Below are 20,447 nucleotides of genomic sequence, written 5' to 3'. Positions count from 1 at the left end.
ACTCTATTGAGAAATACCGTTTTAAGCAGAGGACTCACATAGAGGGGTAGTGCCAGGCCCAGTGCGAGTGTTGGGGATCTCCTGGCCATTGGCATCCACGCACCAACACTGCCCAATGTTCGTGTGGCACTGCGTTGGCTCGTAGGCTCCGTGTTCGTCACATTGGGGGATGTACTGTACATTGGTGGGCCGTGAAAGAAAAAAGGAGAAGAAACCAGACCTGGGGGAACTGGTGGCCTGAACTCTCTCTCGGTGTAACTCACACGGTGTCATCTCACGCTCTGAGGATACAGAAAAACAGTCAGAGTGAGACATCAACAAAAGACATGACATAAATGTGACGATCTCTGTCATAAAATGCAGAAGATTAGAGATACTCTTTTTTGGAAGACCAGAGAGCAGGGCATTACAGTAATCTAAACAACAAGAGATCAAAGCATGCATCAGCACCTCCGTGCTGGCCTGAGAGAGAAACGGGCGGACTCTGGCTATATTCTTAAGATGGTAAAAACCTATCTTTGTCATGTTTTTGATATGTGGAATAAAACTAAGCTCAGAGTCAAAAATCATGCCCAGATTCTTTTTTACAGTTTTTGATGGTTTAAGATCTTGTAAATTTGTTAAAAGTTTCTCTCTCTGGCCTTCAGGACCAATGACTAAAACATCAGTTTAGTCCTGGTTGAGCTGTAGGAAATCTGCTGCCATCCATGACTCAATATCTAAAATGCAGTTAAAAAGGGCATCGAGTGACCCTGTTTCATCGGGAGACACGACAACATCCCAGAGGGGAAGCATGTAAAGATTAAAAAGAATAGGACCCCTGGGGAACCCCACACTTGGTCTCATAGGTTCCTCAGTCTGTTTAATAAAATGTGATGGTCTACTGTATCGAAGGCGGCGGTAAGATCTAGTAGTACCAGGACTGTGAGTTTATGGTTATCTAAGTTGCACCTGGTATCATTTAAAATCTTTAAAAGGGCTTTCTCAGTACTGTGGTTCGACATAAAACCAGACTGATACTTCTCTAAAATGTTGTTCATCTTTCTAAAATCATTTACTTGGTTAAAAAACAGTTTTTCTAATATTTTACTTAAAAATTCTTAAGAATGTTTGGGTCTAAATTGCTCTTTTTCAGAAGGGGCTTCACCACCGCTGTTTTAATGGAGGTGGAGAAGAAAAGTGTCTGAGAGAGCAATTCACAATGTTTTAAAGCTGCTCCTCAAAGAATACATAAAATGTTTTAAAAAACGGTGCAGGAATTGGGTCTATAAGGCAGGTTGTAGGGTTCACCTGGGAGAAAACTCAACCAAGTGTCCTCGCATGAACCAGGGCAAAATTCTCCAGTGTTTCCTCAGGTAAAAGCAATGATCCAGGTGTGGTGACAGCTAAAAACTGTTGAGATCAAAGACTGGATCTGATGTCATCAATTTTACTTCTGAAGTGGTCGGCAAAGTCCTCACAGAGAGTATCTGATGTTATTTTGTGGGATCTGCTAAAACTTCTGTTAGTTAATGGTGGAGAAGAGGAATTTGGGATTGTTTTTATGGTCAGAGATTAGTTTTTTGAAATGGGAAATTCTTGCCATTTTGATTGCATTATTGTAGGTTTTGAGTTGTTGGCGTAAAATTTGGTAGTGAACTGTTAGTTTTGATTTTCTCCATCTCCTTTCAGCACTCCTGCAGTTTCTTCATTTCTTCATTTAATCATTTCTCTACGGGGTGTAGGTTTTGTCTCAACTGTTTTGGTTAAAAGAGGAGCCACTGAGTCCAGCATTGACTTAAGAGTGATGTTAAAATTGTCAACGATAAAATCACAAGGTGCTGGTAAAATCTCTGCAGGAGTGCTCTGTAAAATCTGGACAAAATTTGCAGCCACTTCAGAAGTTAGGTTGCATTTCCTCACCGTTCTCACCGGGGCCTCCCGCTGATTACAACTGGTGACGTTAAAAAACACACAGTAGTGGTCAGACACAGCCAGGTCCACAACAGAGGACACACCCACGGACAGGCCAGGTCCAGGGTGTGTCCTCTGCTGTGTGACATGCTGTTTAAAATCCAAGCAGTTTAAGAGGTTTAAAAATTCTCTTGATACTTAAATCTTAAGTCGCCTGTCCTCTGAGGAAATTATACATGTGTAATATAATGCATTCAACAGGTTATTAACAATTGACATTAACCTTATATAAATCAGGTTAAGATATGCTGTAGTTTCAAACATTTTTTTAACCAAATAATTAATCAGTTATTTGAATGTAATCAGTACCCATTGCCACTTGTGAGGGCTCCTCCATGCTCAAGCATTGAATGAGACATGTGTCTATCTATTGTGGCCCAAATATACTTCTGCAGGCTCTCTGTGATGTGGCTTTGCAAACACATGTCTACAATGCTGTCATTTAGGGCAGACAAACACTTTGAGAGGTGTCAAAAACTCCCATCGGGTGAAATCTTGTTTTTTTTGTCTCGAACATGAAAAGAGACAAAATATGGGACATTACAGACTTATCACAAAAAACAAAGAATGCTGGTGACAAATATGTTTGAGCCAGATCCAACTTCTGCAAAAAACACCTGAGGACTGGTGTCCACCCTTTTTTTTCTAGGCGTTTTCATCGCCGCTTTCTTTCAAGCAACCAGATACCCTGAAACAGGAGTATATATATATATATACATTTAGTTTTATTTTAAATGTGCTGCCATATGAATGAAAGTGGCATAACATTTGTTGTGCAAACACACTTTTAACATCAGCATTTTTATGTAGTTTTTATGTAGAAGCCTCTCTCCACTGTCTGTTTCCTTGAATGACTTGCTGGTATCAGTTGTGTGTTTTGCCTTTAAGTGATATTTTAGACTGGAACTACTGCAGTGATGAGACATTTAAACTTGGCAGTGTTTACAGATGACTTTGGTTCTGTCGGCTCCGCCTTCTGGAAGAACTTTAAATTGAAAATGGCCGAGTAAAAGTTCTGTACCCTTTTCCATGTTTGGTGGATCTGCCAATTACTTTCTTTTCCAGTTCCGCAGGAGACAGCAACATACTTTTACAAAATAAAAGCCTGTGAGCAACAGACTTTTAGAATAATAAAATAAGTAATAAAACAGGGGTGGTCCGTGGCATAGTGGGTTGAGCAGGCGCCCCGTGTACAAGAGGCTATAGTCCTTGCTGCAGCTGGCCCCGGTTCGAGTCCCATATCGGATGGCTCAGTGCTGCGTGTTGTTCCCCCTCTCTCTGCCCCCTGCTTCCTGTCTTTCTGAACTTTCCTATCCATTTAAGGCACAAAAGCCTCCCCCCAAAAAAAACTGCGTTAATGCGCGATAAAATATTTATCCGCGTTAAATAATTAGTGAGTTAACGCGATACTAAAGAGTTAACGCGTCCAGCCCTAATATTTATATATACTGTAATATATATACACATCCATTTTCTATACCCGCTTAATCCAATTCAGAGTCGCAACTGTCCCAACTGTCATTGGGCGAGAGGCAGGGTACTCCTGTCAATCACAGGGTCACATAGAGACACTACATGCACCTTGGGTCAGTTTAGAAATACCAATTAACCTAACATGCATGTTTTGGGATGATGGGAAGAAACCAGAGTACCCGTAGAGAACTCTTGCATAAACAGGGAGAACATGCAAACTCCACACAGAAAGGTTGGGATTTGAACCAGTAACCCTCTTGCTGTGAGGCAACAGTGCTATCCACCACACCACTGTGCAGTCCAATGATATATATACACAATATTGCCAAAAGTATTCACTCACCCATTCAAATAATTAAATAAAGCTTGATAATAAGGCTTGACATTACGTGTTTAACACTATTGATCACAAGAAAAGCATGTCATGTAGCAAGCGCAATATCAACAATCCGACAACACTGAAAACTGAACTTAGCTTTGGTTAAAGGTTTGTTTGGGACATATCTGCTCCTGAACTGAAACGTTTTGGTACGTGGCAGCAGCAGACGAATGTGTGTGAGATATGGAAAGAACTGAAGATTAAAGACAAGCAGGAGCTCTTTATCTCTGCGGTCAAAACCAAAGGCCACACTGACATCTGGGAGAGCCTCTAGTCTCTTCACACTCAGATCCTCAAAGGTTTTTTATCTGCAAGACAAACCATACGCCAGCCCAAACAGTCCCACCCGACAGACAGCAGGGTGTACTCACAGTGCCTTGTCTGCTCCCAGACAATCACACAAGAGAGAGGACCCCTAACAGGGTGAAGATCAAAGACCAACTGTTGTGTGCTGCTTACAGTAAGATATGTGGTGACAAGTTTTGACAGGGGACACTAAATGATGCCTCTCAGCAGCCAAGAATGTCATAAAGTGGATGAAAATATGAGAAAACTTTGGTACAGAGGAGTAAAGCTATAATTAGCTTGCAGCATCTGACACCTGGAATCACTGAACGAGTTTGCAACTTTGGGTCAAGAACAAACCTCCAAGAGACAATAACAACAAACCAGGAAGAGAAAAACTGACAACCAGACCTGCTGTCAGACAATCAGCTGTCTGCAAGCTAAATATGACTCATCTAATCCACAAGGAAAAAATTCATATATATATCACTGCCGTAGACTCACAGAGTTTTATAACTTTGCTGACTGGAACACATATTTAGGATTTTACTGTTTGTCATGATCAACAGTGACCTGCATCCCTTCAGATCAGCCATGCATAGATAGCCCTAGATTAGGAAGAATGACAAAAGTACAGGATTAGAGACAGGCAAGGAACTGACAAGCAAACTGAGTGCAAAACCAGGGAATGAAATACAAAGTTAAAAAGAAGAAGAAGGGAAGAGGTAACACACCCACCAAAAAAAAGCTAATTAAATCAAATGGAGGAGAGAAAGAAGTTTTTAAAATTTTAAGCAAAAAAAGGAAATAATCTATCAACAGGTATTAATCTATCAAAGTCTTTCAACAGGTTTTTTTGTTCGCAAACTGCAACATTTTAGATACATTTGTTCATCCTTCATGACTAAAGCAGCTGTTCTAAAAGTAAAGATTACAGCTCTTGTTACACTCCAGAAGTCAAACCTTTTAATTTTGTAAAAGTTTTCTTTTAAAGTGGCTTCTGTTGAAGCTGACTGGTTGTGTTTGGAGCACAGAGATATTTTCAAGGAAATGTGTTTTCCTCAAAGGCCCAGCAGTCTTAAGGCTCTAGCATGGTTGCTGCGTCTGCTCGCGCGAGCGGTGTTGATGACGTCACTAGTTCGTGCCCGCCATATATAGTGGCGCAAGTCGTTGCGCCAGTAGCTGCAATTTTCTCCGTCACAGAGGTGGCGCTGCTACGTGAAGGTTACCGCTACTCTACAACCACGAAAGTGGAGAAGAAAACAATGAAGAGCAGGAATACTGTCATTAATTATACTGCTGCAGTATTCGGATAATTTTAATTTTTTAATTCAGTTAAAAGAGGTGATGGTCTGAAGCCCCCGGCATCACCACTTTTTGAGTCTCTGCCCTCTTCTTTGCCTTCACGTATCTGTCCCGTAGCTTCTTCCACACATTCTTACAGTCTACCTCTCCAGACGCTAGCTTGGTTGACGCGTCTGTCACGGCGGTGGCGGACCGTGACGTCAAAATGACGTATCAGGCCTGGCGCTTCCCTTGAAAAGACGGCGCAGCGCGGTGTCGTGCACCAGTCGATTTTTGTAACTTGGCGGCACCACCAACGAAAAACCGGATGGACGGTTGTGAGACCAGTCTCAGTGAGGAGGTGCATTTGTACAGGCACCTGTACGAAACTGCAATGAAACAGCACAGGGAACACATAAACTCCCAAAACTGGTGCACAGAGATGGGCAGAACTTTGGGGAAAGAGGGAGAGTTCTGTAAGAATGTGTGGAAGAAGCTACGGGACAGATACGTGAAGGAAAGAAGAGGGCAGAGACTCAAAAAGTGGTGATGCCGGGGGCTTCAGACCATCACCTCTTTTAACTGAATTAAAAAAATAAAATTATCCGAATACTGCAGCAGTATCATTAATGACAGTGTTCCTGCTCTTCATTGTTTTCTTCTCCACTTTCGTGGTTGTAGCGGTAACCTTCACGTAGCAGCGCCACCTCTGTGACGGAGAAAATTGCAACTACTGGCGCAACGACTTGCGCCACTATATATGGCGGGCACGAACTCGTGACGTCATCAACACCGCTCGCGCGAGCAGACGCAGCAACCATGCTAGAGCCTTTAAGCCAGATCCTCTAATTTTAATGAGACTTGCCCCAAAGACAAAGCTCTTCCTTTTGCTTTACTAATCACAAACTTTCAAATTAGGAAGTGAGCAAAGCTAATCCAGATGTACCGTAGATAACAAGTGAGATGACTGGAAATTATCATGCCACATCCACATATTATGTTGCATGTTGCTGAGGGGTTGTGGTTGTTTTTATTTGTGCCTTAAAACATCATTACTGTCATACAATTAGAGATAAACAATTTCCAAAAGAACCATGATCCTTGGAAAGTTCTTGTGGCAGAAATTAAGCTCTATAACAGCGTTTTAGGTCTATGAACTTGTGCATTTACTCTTACTAGGCATTTTTCCTTTATAAATACCAGTTTATAGAGCAGGAAAAGGCGTATGCTTGGTTTTTATCTGTATGTGGGGGCAGTCTACATCAGTTGGATGTATTCAGTAATGGATGAATCCATGTTTGGTGCTCAAGTGCATACGTACATGTTTATGGCAGCTAACTGGTATGTGTGGGACTATGTTGCTATCAAATGCAGTTCCTTGTGGCTCACTGAAGGATTTTTTAGAGTTTTGAGAACAATTGAGATCTTTGGCATTGAGGACGAAGACAGACCAGGGCCATTGACACATTTTTTCTATACAGTACATTCGTTGTTCTATTGGCAACATCAGGAGCACGTCATCCAGTGTTTGAGTCTAACATTAAGCGTATTAACATTATGTTCACTTCACTAACATCTTTCACCCCCATGCCACCCTGTCTCTGTGTACCTACTCCTACACAACCATGGCAAGAATGTTTTTTTCGAGACAAATGTCTCCATAGAGTTTAGACAGCTTCTCTTTGTCTGTCTGTAAACCCCCATTCAGTCTGTGCAGCACTTACACAACTGAACCATAACAAGGAAGGTTTACATTACCCTTGCTCAAGCTGACTCACATAAAACATAACAGAAATGTAAAGAGGGATGCAAAAAAATAACAAAAATAATTAAAAATAAAATAAAAATAATATTTTTGAATTAAACTGACGCAGTCGTCCCCCTGCCAGTGAGAAAGGTACATGTTGGACAGTTCATGTAATGACAATAATAATCTCTAACCATAATGAATAATAATACTGTGTTTTTTCTCATTATTACTATTCTTTTTAAGAATTATTCTTTGTCTGTGCAGTCTTGCAAATTCATCACTGAAATTTGTAACTAGACTGGAGATTTAAACCAACAACCTTCCTCAGGTAGTTGTCAGACGTGGCTGTTACCTACCAGAGGTTTCCGGGCTGCACTGGAAGCCGTCTCCCTGGAACCCTGGACGGCACTGGCAACGGAAGGAGCCCTGTGTGTTGGTGCAGAGGGCATCACTGTGGCATCGATCTTGCTGACACTCGTCCACATCTGTACAGGTGGAATAAATGTTTAAAAAAGGATGAAAAACCGGCTACTGATTCACCTGAGGAAAAAGAATAAATCACACAACCATCATCCATTGAGATTTAACAGACTGTGTTTGTCTATATTTTATTTCATATTTTACAACATCACCTTGAGGATCATCAAAACTCACTTCTGCCACAACAACACTTTGATTCAAAAAGGGCTTTTGTCAGCAGACTGGTTAAAACATCTGGAAATAATGAGGGCATCAGAACCAACCATTTAAGATGGATTACACTAGCAGAAATGATCCGTTTTCCATGTCAAGAGTCCCCCACTTAAGGATGGGACCCTCAAGGGTCAAAAGATTTAGTAGACAATAAAGGGACAAATCGTGGACTTTCTAGGCTTGTATTCCCATTCGTGGACACTAATGGCTCATCCTCAAATCATTTTCTTTTACTTGGTTATTTTTGCTTAAGCAGCCAATTTCTCACAAGCCAGGTTCAAAATATGTGAGTGGATGCTGCCATCAACATGAGCAGTCTTAGCATCACAAGTTGCCCAACAGGAAAAAAATTTCAGGGTCTTCACTAGGCCTCGATAAACAGAAAATCACTGATTGAGAATCACAGACAAGTACCGCGCTTGATGTCTTCTCCTTTATTGAAACCTCTGCTAAATGTCTGAGAAAAAAGCTATGAGGTACGTCATAATATTCAGATGCCGTGCATTTCATTTCATCCTCCATTATTGCTGTTCTCTGTTCACACCCACTCTTGATACATTTAAGATCTAGAAATATTCCTCAGTTTACAGCTCACTGAAGTGAGCCAAGGACAGCCAAAAGAACAATGCAGGAGTGAGACCATTTGCAAATCCACTGTGCAGCACAAGAGTGAGCCTCCGCATCGAGTCATAAATAATTTCCGTCAGAACAAGGAGTCCGGCAACAGATGGCATGAAAAGTCTTGCTATGAAAATCACAGAAGGTCTGACACAGCTTAAATCTACACATCATTGTCTACCCTGTACATACAACATCTACGATCTGGCCATCTCAGAGGAGAAATTCTTCATCTGCTGCTCACATTGGTGTTTCCTTCATATCTTTCTGTTTAATTTAATTTATTTATTTGAATGCAATGCACATTAATGAACATCAGTATAAAAACAAATGTAAATATGCCGGATTATAGCTACAAGGCTAGTTTTCATCCATAGTCCCTAGGCAGGCAAATACACAAGAAAGAAAATACATTAAAAAAATATAAAATAAATAAAAAATATATAATATACAATAGAAGCATCACAGGGAATGTTTAGCGTCTAATGGTCACATGACTGGTTTGCTTTCAGCCATAGTTTGAGCTGAGCTCTAAAGCTGATCAGTGTGGGGCTCTCCCGTATGTTCCAGATGTTCGTGGCCCTCACAGAGAGAGTGTTCTGTCCAAAAGTTGTTTTCCTGTGGGGGACCTCATAGTCTCCTCTGGAGGAGGCCCTTGTTCTCGGGCCACTTGAATTTCTAGGTTTGAACAAGGTAAACACTGGAGGTGGGGCTAGTCCATGTAGCGCTTTATAAATGAAGCATGCATACTTAAAATTAATAAAATTTTCAAAATTTAAAAGATTGTACTTGTTTAAAACATTACATACATGAAAAGAATTGGGTTTTCAGTCAAAAACTTTAAGAGATTTTTTGTACAGTGATTCAATTAATTTCAAATTGCTAGCTGTGGTGAGAGACCAACTTGTGATGCAGTATTCAATGTGAGTTAAAATCATTGAATGGAGAAACATTCTGGCAGCACCAAGTGTTAAAAAAGACCTGATTTGTTTAAAATTTTCAAGGTTAAATTTGACAGTATTGGCCAGTTTTTTAATATGATTTTTGAAGGTCAAAGTGGAATCAAGTATCACGCCGAGGTACTTGAATTCTGTGACAAGTTGTAATTCTTCTCCTCTCAAGAATACTCCGGAACTTTGTATTTCTTTTGATTGCTTTGAGAACATCAAACAGACTGTTTTTTTGGAATTGAGAAGCAAACATGATTTGAAAAGGCAGTCATTTACTTGCTCCATGGCTGAGGTCAGAATAAAAGCTGCCTCTTTAACGCTCCTTGCATGAGTATAAATTACAGCATCATCTGCATACATTTGGAAATTCACATTATTACATGTTTTGGGAAGATCATTTATGTACAGGGAGAATAACAGAGGACCTAGTATTGATCCTTGCGGCACACCGACAGAGACATCCAAGACCGATGATTTTACACTGTCAATTTGTACACATTGTTTTCTTGAGGATAAGTATGATTTAAGCCACTGAACTGCCTCTGGCGAGAAATTGAAGTCTGTTAATTTTGTGAGGAGAATTTCATGGTTAACAGTGTCGAAAGCCTTTTTAAGGTCAAGGAACACTGCATCAACACAGTGATATATATCCAATTTACTTTTCACCTTTTCTATAAAGAAGCTGTTTGCTGATTCAGTGGAGTGATTTGCTCTAAAACCAAATTGCATTGCATGTAAACTAAAGGAACTATTATTTAAATGTTCATTTATAATATTTGCTACCCATCTCTCAACAACCTTGGAAACGACTGGAAGTATACAGATTGGTCGATAATTGGATATATTTGACCTTTCACCAGATTTAAAGATTGGGGTGACTGTGGCCAACTTCCAGGACGATGGGACAACTCTCTGTTTAAGTGATAAATTAACCATGTGTGTTATTGGTGCAATAAGGGACTCTTTGCATAATTTTAGGAGATGAGTGTCTAGTCCATGAATGTCTGTAGCTTTCGAATTTTTTAGTGAACCAATAATTTTGGACACTTCCAGCCCTGTTATTTCACGTAAATTAAAAACAGGCTGTGTGAGATCAATGGACCTTGGTTTGAGATCAGGAGATGGAAATAACTCACTTATTTCCCTCACAGAATTGAGAAAATAATTATTAAATTCATTTGTCAGTAGATCTGAATCAGTCACAGCAATATTGTTCATTTTTAGCTCAATTTCTTGTTTTACTTTTTTATACTTCCCTGTTGATAAAAGATAAAAGATAAGCTGATAAAAGATGACCAGATTCTCAAAAAGTATAAAATTGATATTGACACTGTTGTGTTCCTTGTGCCTTTTTGGAGCAGGCAAAGGAACTGCATTTGATAGCCATATAGTCCCACACATACCATCAGCTGCCATAAACATGTGCACTTGAGCAGCAAACACGGATTCATCCATTACTGATGGTGTTGTGGCAGAACGTACTGTACTGAAACAATGTTAAAGTGGGAGATATGTGGCAAAGTGACACCCACAGAAATGCAAAGACACAAGTTTTGACAGAAAGATACTGTATTGTAACACGACTGTGTTATTCCCTTCGACTGGTTGTAGTTTGAAGGGTGCTGGGTTGAGTGCATTTCTGTGTGTTTGTGTACACATGCTGATATGAAATACTAAACCTAGATTTATTCTATTTCCTCTTCTCCTGTCATTTGATTAGGATTTATACGTTAGACATAGGTTTTAATTAATACAAGGGTAAATATAAATTTAGAGCTCAGATGTAGCCCTTGCTAATCTGTGACCTTCAACACAGACTGTATCATTGATTATTTTAAAGCTGGTGCTGGTACAAGTTAAAATACTGAGGATCAGCTGTGAACTCAGCTAACGCACAGCTGTGAACTCACCACGACACACACGGCCATCACCCTCATACCCAAGCAGGCAGGAACATATGTAGGCTGAGCCTCCATTGTAGCTGCATCGCGCTCTCTCTGGAACATCACAGTTATGACTTCCTCTCTGGCAGTGATCAACTGGGCGGTTCTCCTCTGTAAAACCAGGGAGACAACATGTCAGAGCAGCTACAGAGCCAGACTGAATCATTGGTAGATGACAAGACAAAGTTGTCCCATGAACGTTCTTAGAATCAGCTGTTTTGAGCAGCTAAGCAGTACAAGGCAAAATCAGAAAAATGTGGAGGCAGAATAGAAAATCTCTCAACATTTCTTTCGTTTGTTAATATATAACTATTTTTGCATTCCAAGTGTGCAAACCATTCCAAAAAAGTTGGAATGGAGCAGTTTAGAATTAGTAAATGAGTCACAAAAGATAATGTTGTTGTTTTAAACAGGTGATTGTAATCTTGATTAGGTCCAAAGGAAGCATCCCTGAAAAGTTTTTGAGAGGCAAAGATGGGGAGATGATTTCTAGATTGTCAACAAATGTGTGAGAAAATCATTGAACTGTTTAAAAAAATGTCCCTAAAAAAAGTGGGAAGCGATTTGCATATTTCTCCCTGCAGAATATCCATCCATCCATCCATCCATTATCTTCCGCTGGTCCGGGGATCGGGTCGCGGGGGCAGCAGCTTGAGCAAAGAGACCCAGACGTCCCTGTCCCCGGCCACTTCCTCCAGCTCTTCTGGGGGGACCCCGAGGCGTTCCCAGGCCAGCCGAGAGACATAGTCTCTCCAACGTGTCCTGGGTCTTCCCCGGGGCCTCCTCCCAGTGGGACGGGCCCGGAACACCTCACCGGGGAGGCGTCCAGGAGGCATTCTCACCAGATGCCCGAGCCACCTCATCTGACTCCTCTCGATGCGGAGGAGCAGCGGTTCTACTCCGAGCCCCTCCCGGATGACCGAGCTTCTCACCCTATCTCTAAGGGAGAGCCCAGACACCCTGCGGAGGAAACTCATTTCGGCCGCTTGTATTCGCGATCTCGTTCTTTCGGTCACTACCCACAGCTCGTGACCATAGGTGAGGGTAGGAACATAGATTGACCGGTAAATCGAGAGCTTCGCCTTCTGGCTCAGCTCCTTCTTCACCACGACGGGCCGGTGCAGAGCCCGCATCACTGCAGACGCCGCACCAATCCGTCTGTCAATCTCCTGTTCCATTCGTCCCTCACTCGTGAACAAGACCCCGAGATACTTGAACTCCTCCACTTGGGGAAGGATCTCATTCCCGACCCGAAGAGAGCATTCCACCCTTTTCCGGCTGAAGACCATGGTCTCAGATTTGGAGGTGCTGATGGTCATCCCAGCCGCTTCACACTCGGCTGCGAACCGCTCCAGTGAGAGCTGAAGGTCACGGCCTGACGACGCCAACAGAACCAAATCGTCCGCAAAAAGCAGAGACCCGATTCTGAGGTCGCCAAACCGGACCCCCTCAACGCCCTGGCTGCGCCTAGAAATTCTGTCCATAAAAATTATGAACAGAATCGGTGACAAAGGGCAGCCCTGACGGAGTCCAACCCTCACAGGAAACATGTCCGACTTACTGCCGGCAATGCGGACCAAACTCTGACACCGGTCATACAGAGACCGAACAGCCCATATCAAGGAGTCCGGCACTCCATACTCCCGGAGCACCCCCCACAAGAGTCCCCGAGGGACACGGTCGAACGCCTTCTCCAAGTCCACAAAACACATGTAGACCGGTTGGGCGAACTCCGATGCACCCTCCAGGATCCTGCGGAGGGTATAGAGCTGGTCCACTGTTCCACGGCCAGGACGAAAACCACACTGCACCTCCTGAATCCGAGATTCGACTATCCGGCGGATCCTCCTCTCCAGTACCCCCGAAAAGACCTTACCAGGGAGGCTGAGGAGTGTGATCCCCTTATAGTTGGAACACACCCTCCGGTCCCCCTTTTTAAAGAGGGGGACCACCACCCCGATCTGCCAGTCCAGAGGCACTGCCCCCGATGTCCACGCGATGCTGCAGAGGCGTGTCAACCAAGACAGCCCCACAACATCCAGAGCCTTGAGGAACTCAGGACGGACCTCATCCACCCCCGGGGCCTTGCCACCGAGGAGTTTTTTGACCACCTCGGCAACCTCAGCCCCAGAAATGGGAGGTCCCACGTCCGAGCTCCCCAACTCTGCTTCCTCATCGGAAGGCGTGTCGGTAGGATTGAGGAGGCCCTCGAAGTACTCCCCCCACCGACTCACGACGTCCCTAGTTGAAGTCAGCAGAGCCCCGCCCTCACCATACACGGTGTTGACGATGCACCGCTTCCCCCCCCTGAGCCGCCGGATGGTGGACCAGAATCTCCTCGAGGCCGTCCGGAAATCGTTCTCAATGGCCTCCCCGAACTCCTCCCAAGCCCGAGTTTTTGCCTCAGCAACCGCCGAGGCTGCGTTCCGCTTGGCCTGTCGGTACCCATCAGCTGCTTCCAGAGTCCCACTGGCCAAAAAGGCCCGATAGGACTCCTTCTTCAGCTTGACGGCCTCCCTCACCACTGGGGTCCACCAGCGGGTTCGGGGATTGCCGCCACGACAGGCACCGACCACCTTGTGGCCACAGCTCCGGTCGGCCGCCTCAACAATGGAGGCACGGAACATGGCCCATTCGGGCTCAATGTCCCCCACCTCCCCCGGGACATGGTTGAAGCTCTGCCGGAGGTGGGAGTTGAAACTCCTCCTTACAGGGGATTCCGCCAGCCGTTCCCAGCAGACCCTCACAATACGTTTGGGCCTGCCAGGTCTGACCGGCTTCCTCCCCCACCAGCGGAGCCAACTCACCACCAGGTGGTGATCAGTTGACAGCTCCGCCCCTCTCTTCACCCGAGTGTCCAGGACATACGGCCGCAAGTCCGATGATACGACTACAAAGTCGATCATCGAGCTGCGGCCTAGGGTGTCCTGGTGCCAAGTGCACATATGGACACCCTTATGCCTGAACATGGTGTTCGTTATGGACAATCCGTGACGAGCACAGAAGTCCAACAACAAAACACCACTCTGATTCAGATCGGGGGGGCCGTTCCTCCCAATCACGCCCCTCCAGGTCTCACTGTCATTGCCCACGTGAGCATTGAAGTCCCCCAGCAGGACGAGGGAGTCTCCCGGAGGAGCACTCTCTAGTGCCTCCTCCAGGGACTCCAAAAAGGGTGGGTACTCTGAACTGCCGTTCGGTGCATAAGCACAAACAACAGTCAGGACCCGTCCCCCCACCCTAAGGCGGAGGGAGGCTACCCTCTCGTCTACCGGGGTAAACCCCAATGTACAGGCGCACAGCTGGGGGGCGATAAGTATGCCCACACCTGCTTTACGCCTCTCACCGCGGGCAACTCCAGAGTGGAAGAGAGTCCAACCCCTCTCGAGGAGGCTGGTTCCGGAGCCCAAGCCATGCGTCGAGGTGAGTCCGACTATATCTAGCCGGAACTGAAGCGGAAATGAAGAGGCGGAAATCTGAGAATGGGGCGTAGCTACCAACCACCAAACACCTACGTCATATGTGTTCCTATAGAACCCAGAAAAGACCCAGCCTCGGGGAAGGAGCTAAAATGGTTCTAGGAACTGAGGGCCGTGGTCCCGAGTTCCTGTATGTCCGAATGCAGGAAAAAATGGTGGGAATGTGCCTAAAGTGGGTGCTAGAATGAGTCCCATTAAAGCCATAAACTATGTAGTCCGGTACGGGTCGGTTCAGAACGGTACGGTATGTGTCGGGTCGCTTTGGGGTCAGCTTGCGTTCTCACTGTACAAAGGGGACCCTCAGGGGTGGGCGGAGTGCGTGCCGAAGCGTAAATAGCAAATAACAGCAGATAACAAATAACATCCATAATTTCGAACCACCTCCAAGCTTCTTCAGCTTAATGCCACACTGGCTCGCGGTCCAGTTGAAACCACTCTCTGCCATTTTTGCGGCAATCAGCTGGAAAACTTTTTTGTTTCGCACAGTGCCATCGAGCTCCCGCTGCACAGCCTCCTCACCAACAACGGAGAGCAGAGCCTGGAACCGGTCCTGTGTGCTCGGTACCCCAAGCAGAAGGGTTACAAAAATGGTAACGGGAACCATGGGACAGGTACGCTTTCGTGGTAATGGAAACACTGAAATAAGCGAACCGTTCCGACCCGACCCGTACCGGAGTGCACAGTGGAAACACGGCTTAACAGGCAGAAAAAACCTCTGTTGTTTATGTATGTTTGCAGCTTCTGGAACATATGTACATGAAACATAGGACTCCTCAAACATAGCCACACAAACATAGAAATGACACACTGTCCGCATACCCACACAGCTGTCAGTACAAACAAAAACAGTTCAAACATACCAGTGCAGGTCTTTCCATCGCTGGCGAGCACAAAGCCAGCGGAGCACTCACAGCGGAAAGTTCCAGGCTGATTACTGCAGACAGCATTGAGTCCACACACCTGAGGAGTTTCCTGACACTCATCAATATCTGCAGAGAACACACCAAAAGATTATTCAATATGGAGACAATATAACCTAAAAACTATAATTGGGTGCTCCTACAGTACAGTTAAAACTGTAAAAAAAAACTGTATCAATAAAAATAACAGCCCCAAGACACTGTGCTGTAAGCTATGTTTCATATGCAGAGTTTTAGCACTTCCTGATTAGCTCATTGGTGTGTAAGATAGAGAAAAAGTGTTTAATGAACAAAGTAAGAAGGGCTGTTTGGGTGCCTGTCTCAATGGCTGAATAAGTAATAACCTGTAAAGTGGTTTGTAGAACTTGGCAATGGATGAGAAGGTGCTATACAGGCGCAGGTAATTTCATACAACTACACTTAAAGATGGCTATACATTTGAAGTCAGAAAACTAACAAAGGTATTATAATCTATCCAGAGGGGAATACAGCAGTTTCCTATCTTCTGTCTGTTCTTCTTAAGTACTTGGTGACTTTTCCCTGAAAGGTGCGTAATTAGGTCTTCATTTAAAAACCATCACATTGAGGTTGTCTTACCGACGCAATAACGTCCATCTCCAGTGAAACCAGTTGTACATACACAGCTGAACTGGAGGCCATCACTGGGCCGGCACACAGCGTTGATGTCACAGCCATGTTGGCCAGTGAAACATGGATTTTGCTCTGGAAGATCATCTGTCAGAAAAAAAGAAGACAAGCATCCTACAGATTTAAAGGAATAGTCGGAGCCACTTGATCTGGCAGACTCACTGATGTGGATAACATACGGTTGCATCAGAAAGTGACAGATTGGGCGTTAAAAGTCACATCTTCTCAGCTGGCCATATAAAAAGAACATATTTTTCACACATCACTGATAAGAACTGTTATGGGTTGGAAATGATAAAATATTACATACACAATTAAATCTTAATTTAATTTGTTGTTCATAGAAAAGATCACTCCACTGGTTTATAAAAATACCCAATCTCAGATATCTATTCTCATTTTGTTTTAATCAATGCTTTCATCTTCTAAGGTATGAAATTGAGGGCTGATGTCTTTATGTAAAGCGCTCTAAAAATTTTGTATTAAGAGTTTGTCTGTCAGACAAGATGTAGCATGAGCAAGTTTTTCAAAAAGACATATGCTCATTTTTATTTAACCCCCGCTACATGTTCTTCAAAAAAAGTTTACAAAGTTAGCAAAAGAATGCAATCCAACTGATATGTATGCGGTCCTATACACAATAACTTTTGGGTCAGTTGTGCCGAAGCTTCCCGTGCATTATAGTGATGTGTCGGTCGCGAACGATCCGGCTCTATCACTTTGCTTTGTCGGCGGTTGCGTGTGCTGCGTGGCGATTCACCGCCAGGACAGTAGGTGGAGTAGCGGGTTTTTTCAATGACAAGCCTTGTAGCGTTATTGGTTATCAAATATAAGGATTTATCTTAAACCTCGAATTTAGGGCACCACCTACCTATATTTTAACTTTACGTTACAGTCAGGTAGGAAACTGTTAAAATCTTACGATCCTGGTATGTTAAATTAATAATCAGTTAATAATCAATTAATAATCAGTCTCATATCTCGCTACTTTCGTGAAGTTCTCGTTTGGTTGGACAGACATTACGTAAAGAAAGCATATGACACAATCTGTGATTATAACATATATATATATATAGATATATGAACTGTTTATTAAAATGATATGACCAAAACATGAACCTTTAAAACAAACAGGAGATGCATTGAATATGGGTGATTATATAAAACACTTAGTGAATGGAAAATAAAATATGGGGAATGGGGAGATACTGGATGTATTCAAATAGTTGAGGTTGGCTGACTATTTGACGCTAAATACTGACATTTCGGATTAATGTATCATTCTGTGAAAGCCTCGAGACATCCATCAAACCCACTTTAAGGTGAAAACGGGTCGGTCTTACTGTGCTGAAGTTCTGCTTAGTCAGCTCGGAACACGGCAGCGGCCACGCAGGGTCCAAGGGGATTTCTCTTCCGCTCTCTGGGCCTTCCTGGTTGTGGTGGCTGACTTTAGCGGACTTCTCAGTTGCTTCTTTCACTGGGAAACGGGAACGATGGTGCCGAGGGCTGTGGTTAGATGATCGAATCTTCTGAGTGTCAGTGGGTCCGTTGCTTCTCTGATGAAGTGAACTTAAGTTCACAGAAGATTAATAAAAGGTTGCTTGGAGTTGGCTTTCTGGGTAGGAAAACTTAACTCTGTTCTTGTCTTTGTTCGGGTCTTTCTTTCTCGTCTCCGGGGTCTCACTGGGTTCTGGAGGGTTTCCTCCGGTCGTCCGCTGCATCGTTATCCTCACGTCCTTATCCTCACGTCCTTCCGCTCTCTCCTGAGATTATGGGAAAACTCCCAAACTCTGGTGAGCTCTTCTCTTCTGCTCAAACCATCTCCAAAACTCTCTGAGCAGCTGTTCTCTGCTCAAATCTCCTTCTGAAACTCTGGGTTGGAACTCTTCTGGAACAAGTGGCATGAAGCCAGAAACAAGACGCCTGAAGCGAGAGCCAGAAAACGAGAGCGAGAGAGAGAGCAAGAGGGCCGTGTTTTTCGCGGGCTCCGGGTTTTGACTCTCGGAGGCGGGGCATGACGTAAGCTTACACTACTCTTTCAGCCAATGATATGCTTGAACTGTGTGCATGTCTGCCTGGGTGTCTGTGTAAGGTGATCTGTGCTATATGGGGATTTCTGGATAGAACAAAGAAAACTCTTATTTCTCCATTACTCCGTCTCATAGAACATTTGTCTCGGTGATTCTGAAAACACCACATCTTGTTAAGATATGCAGATTAAAGATATAACATAGACTTGCAATATAAAGACATCAAAATAACACACAACGTAATTGATGATTATGACTTTCAAAATTCAGATGAATATCTATGAAATCGTGACATATGAATAGTGAACCACACAATGTTAATTTTCTGTGTTAACAATGGGGATACCAAACAAATACCAAATAGATACCGAAGGGACATCGTTAGAGGTCAATAGTTGCATATATCTTGTCCATTTGTCCTCTGGGATTTAAATGTTCAACTAATCAACACTGCAGACCACTAGGGGGCAATGTGGTTCCATCAGGCAGGTTGGGCATTTTCAACCAAGATCAGTTCTTTGTCAATATTTAAGCCAGAATCGTACAAATTGTCTCTATATGCGTCTTGTGATCAAGCTGGAAACCTGAAAGAAATTGTATACGGTTATCAAACACATTTAATATAGTTTTAAGATTCGACTAAAAGTGAATCTTAGTGAAGTCTTCTCAGTTCGTGTGTAGCCATCTGGTCTCTTTCTCTGGGGGAAGAGGGTGTTAACATGTCAATTCGATTCATGGTGAAGATAAGATAGTAAGGTCTCCAACATCTCCAACAGAAAGGTCCTTTGTTCATCGAGTTTTCCAATTTTTATGGCAAGTGTCTGTTGCTTATTTTTCACTCCCAAAAGCTCTTAAGAGGGTAGAAGGTTAACGTAAATTAGGCAGTTTCTGTCTCTTTTTCCTTTGTGGAAAGAAAATGAAGATCTGGTTTATATCCACATACGTAAACATCCCCCACAGGAATGTTGGTTTTGTCAAAGTTTGAAAAACTCTTAATCCACACGGCACTGTGACTGCTACAGCCTACTACGATGAAAGGAAATTCACCGCCAGGACCTCTTCGGCAAGTCTCTCTTCGACTGGATTCATGCTTCTTCTTCTTCTTGTAAATAGCCGGTATTTTGTCAGACTTTCAACACCTTGGGGGTCTAAACGACTACTTTCTCGCCTGAAAATGTTTCAAATGTTGCTAAAGTTATATATTTACAGAGTTTATAGCTTAAGCGAAATCAGCTTTTCAGGCCGGCTGATTTCGGCTCGGGCAGGAGTGAAGTGCACTGTGTGTAAACGCTCTGCATACTGTCTGATCGATGAGTATGCCGTTTTCAAGTATGTAGTAGTAGGCGGTTTCGAACACAGCCAGTGGCTTGCGCTTGCGTCTTGCGTGAAGTTTAGAAAATTGAGGTGACACTCGCAAGCACGCAAGGGGGGGCTTGCAACTGCGCAAGGGCTTGCGTTGCGTCTTGCAAAGGCTGAGTTATACTTCTTTTAACTGCCCTTGCGCTTGCGTCTTACGCTTGTGTTAATGGCTCGAGACGTTTATGCTTCATTTAGCTTTGCCGGCGCTTGCGTGTGCTGTGTGGCGATTCACCGCCAGGACAGTAGGTGGAGTAGCGGGTTTTTTCAATGACAAGCTTACTACAATGAAAGGAAATTCACCGCCAGGACCTCTTCGGCAAGTCTCTCTTCGAGTGGATTCATCATAGACATAATATATATAATATATTATGTCTATGGGATTCATGCTTCTTCTTCTTCTTCTTCGCTTTCTACCTTGGCGTTTGAAAACAGCGGTCTTTTATTAGGGGATGAAACCGGAAGATCAACACGCCGCCGGATGTGATGTAGATAGTGGCTTTTTTTTTTTTTTTTTTTTTGAACGTTTATTACAGATAGTATTTTCATAGAATGAATAACTGTATATCTGTACATGTGCAGATAGGGCTGGGAGATAAAACGATAACGATAGCTATCGATAAATAACTTTTCCTCGATAGAGATATGAAACATGGTCGATATACTTTTCCATAGATTCCATTCGT

The 20,447-nt window shown here is 43.5% G+C and overlaps 1 protein-coding gene across 1 annotated transcript in view; it reads right to left on the bottom strand.

The window, feature by feature from the left end:
* The window catches only part of LOC142379047 (nidogen-1-like), a 104,922-nt gene that overhangs the window by 28,816 nt on the left and 55,659 nt on the right, over positions 1-20,447 (bottom strand). Inside the window, exons 9-13 of the mRNA XM_075464125.1 lie at positions 16,325-16,462; positions 15,668-15,796; positions 11,296-11,439; positions 7,481-7,609; positions 39-281 (exon numbers count right to left, since the gene is read on the bottom strand). Of these exons, the coding sequence (XP_075320240.1) occupies positions 39-281; positions 7,481-7,609; positions 11,296-11,439; positions 15,668-15,796; positions 16,325-16,462 (783 nt within the window). The remainder of the gene's footprint in view (positions 1-38; positions 282-7,480; positions 7,610-11,295; positions 11,440-15,667; positions 15,797-16,324; positions 16,463-20,447) is intronic.

The sequence above is a fragment of the Odontesthes bonariensis genome, chromosome 4 (genome assembly GCF_027942865.1).
Source record: "Odontesthes bonariensis isolate fOdoBon6 chromosome 4, fOdoBon6.hap1, whole genome shotgun sequence".
In the NCBI taxonomy this organism is placed as follows: Eukaryota; Metazoa; Chordata; class Actinopteri; order Atheriniformes; family Atherinopsidae; genus Odontesthes; species Odontesthes bonariensis.
The sequence above is the reverse complement of the archived record's forward strand: the minus strand, read 5'-3'. Positions and strand labels throughout refer to the sequence as shown.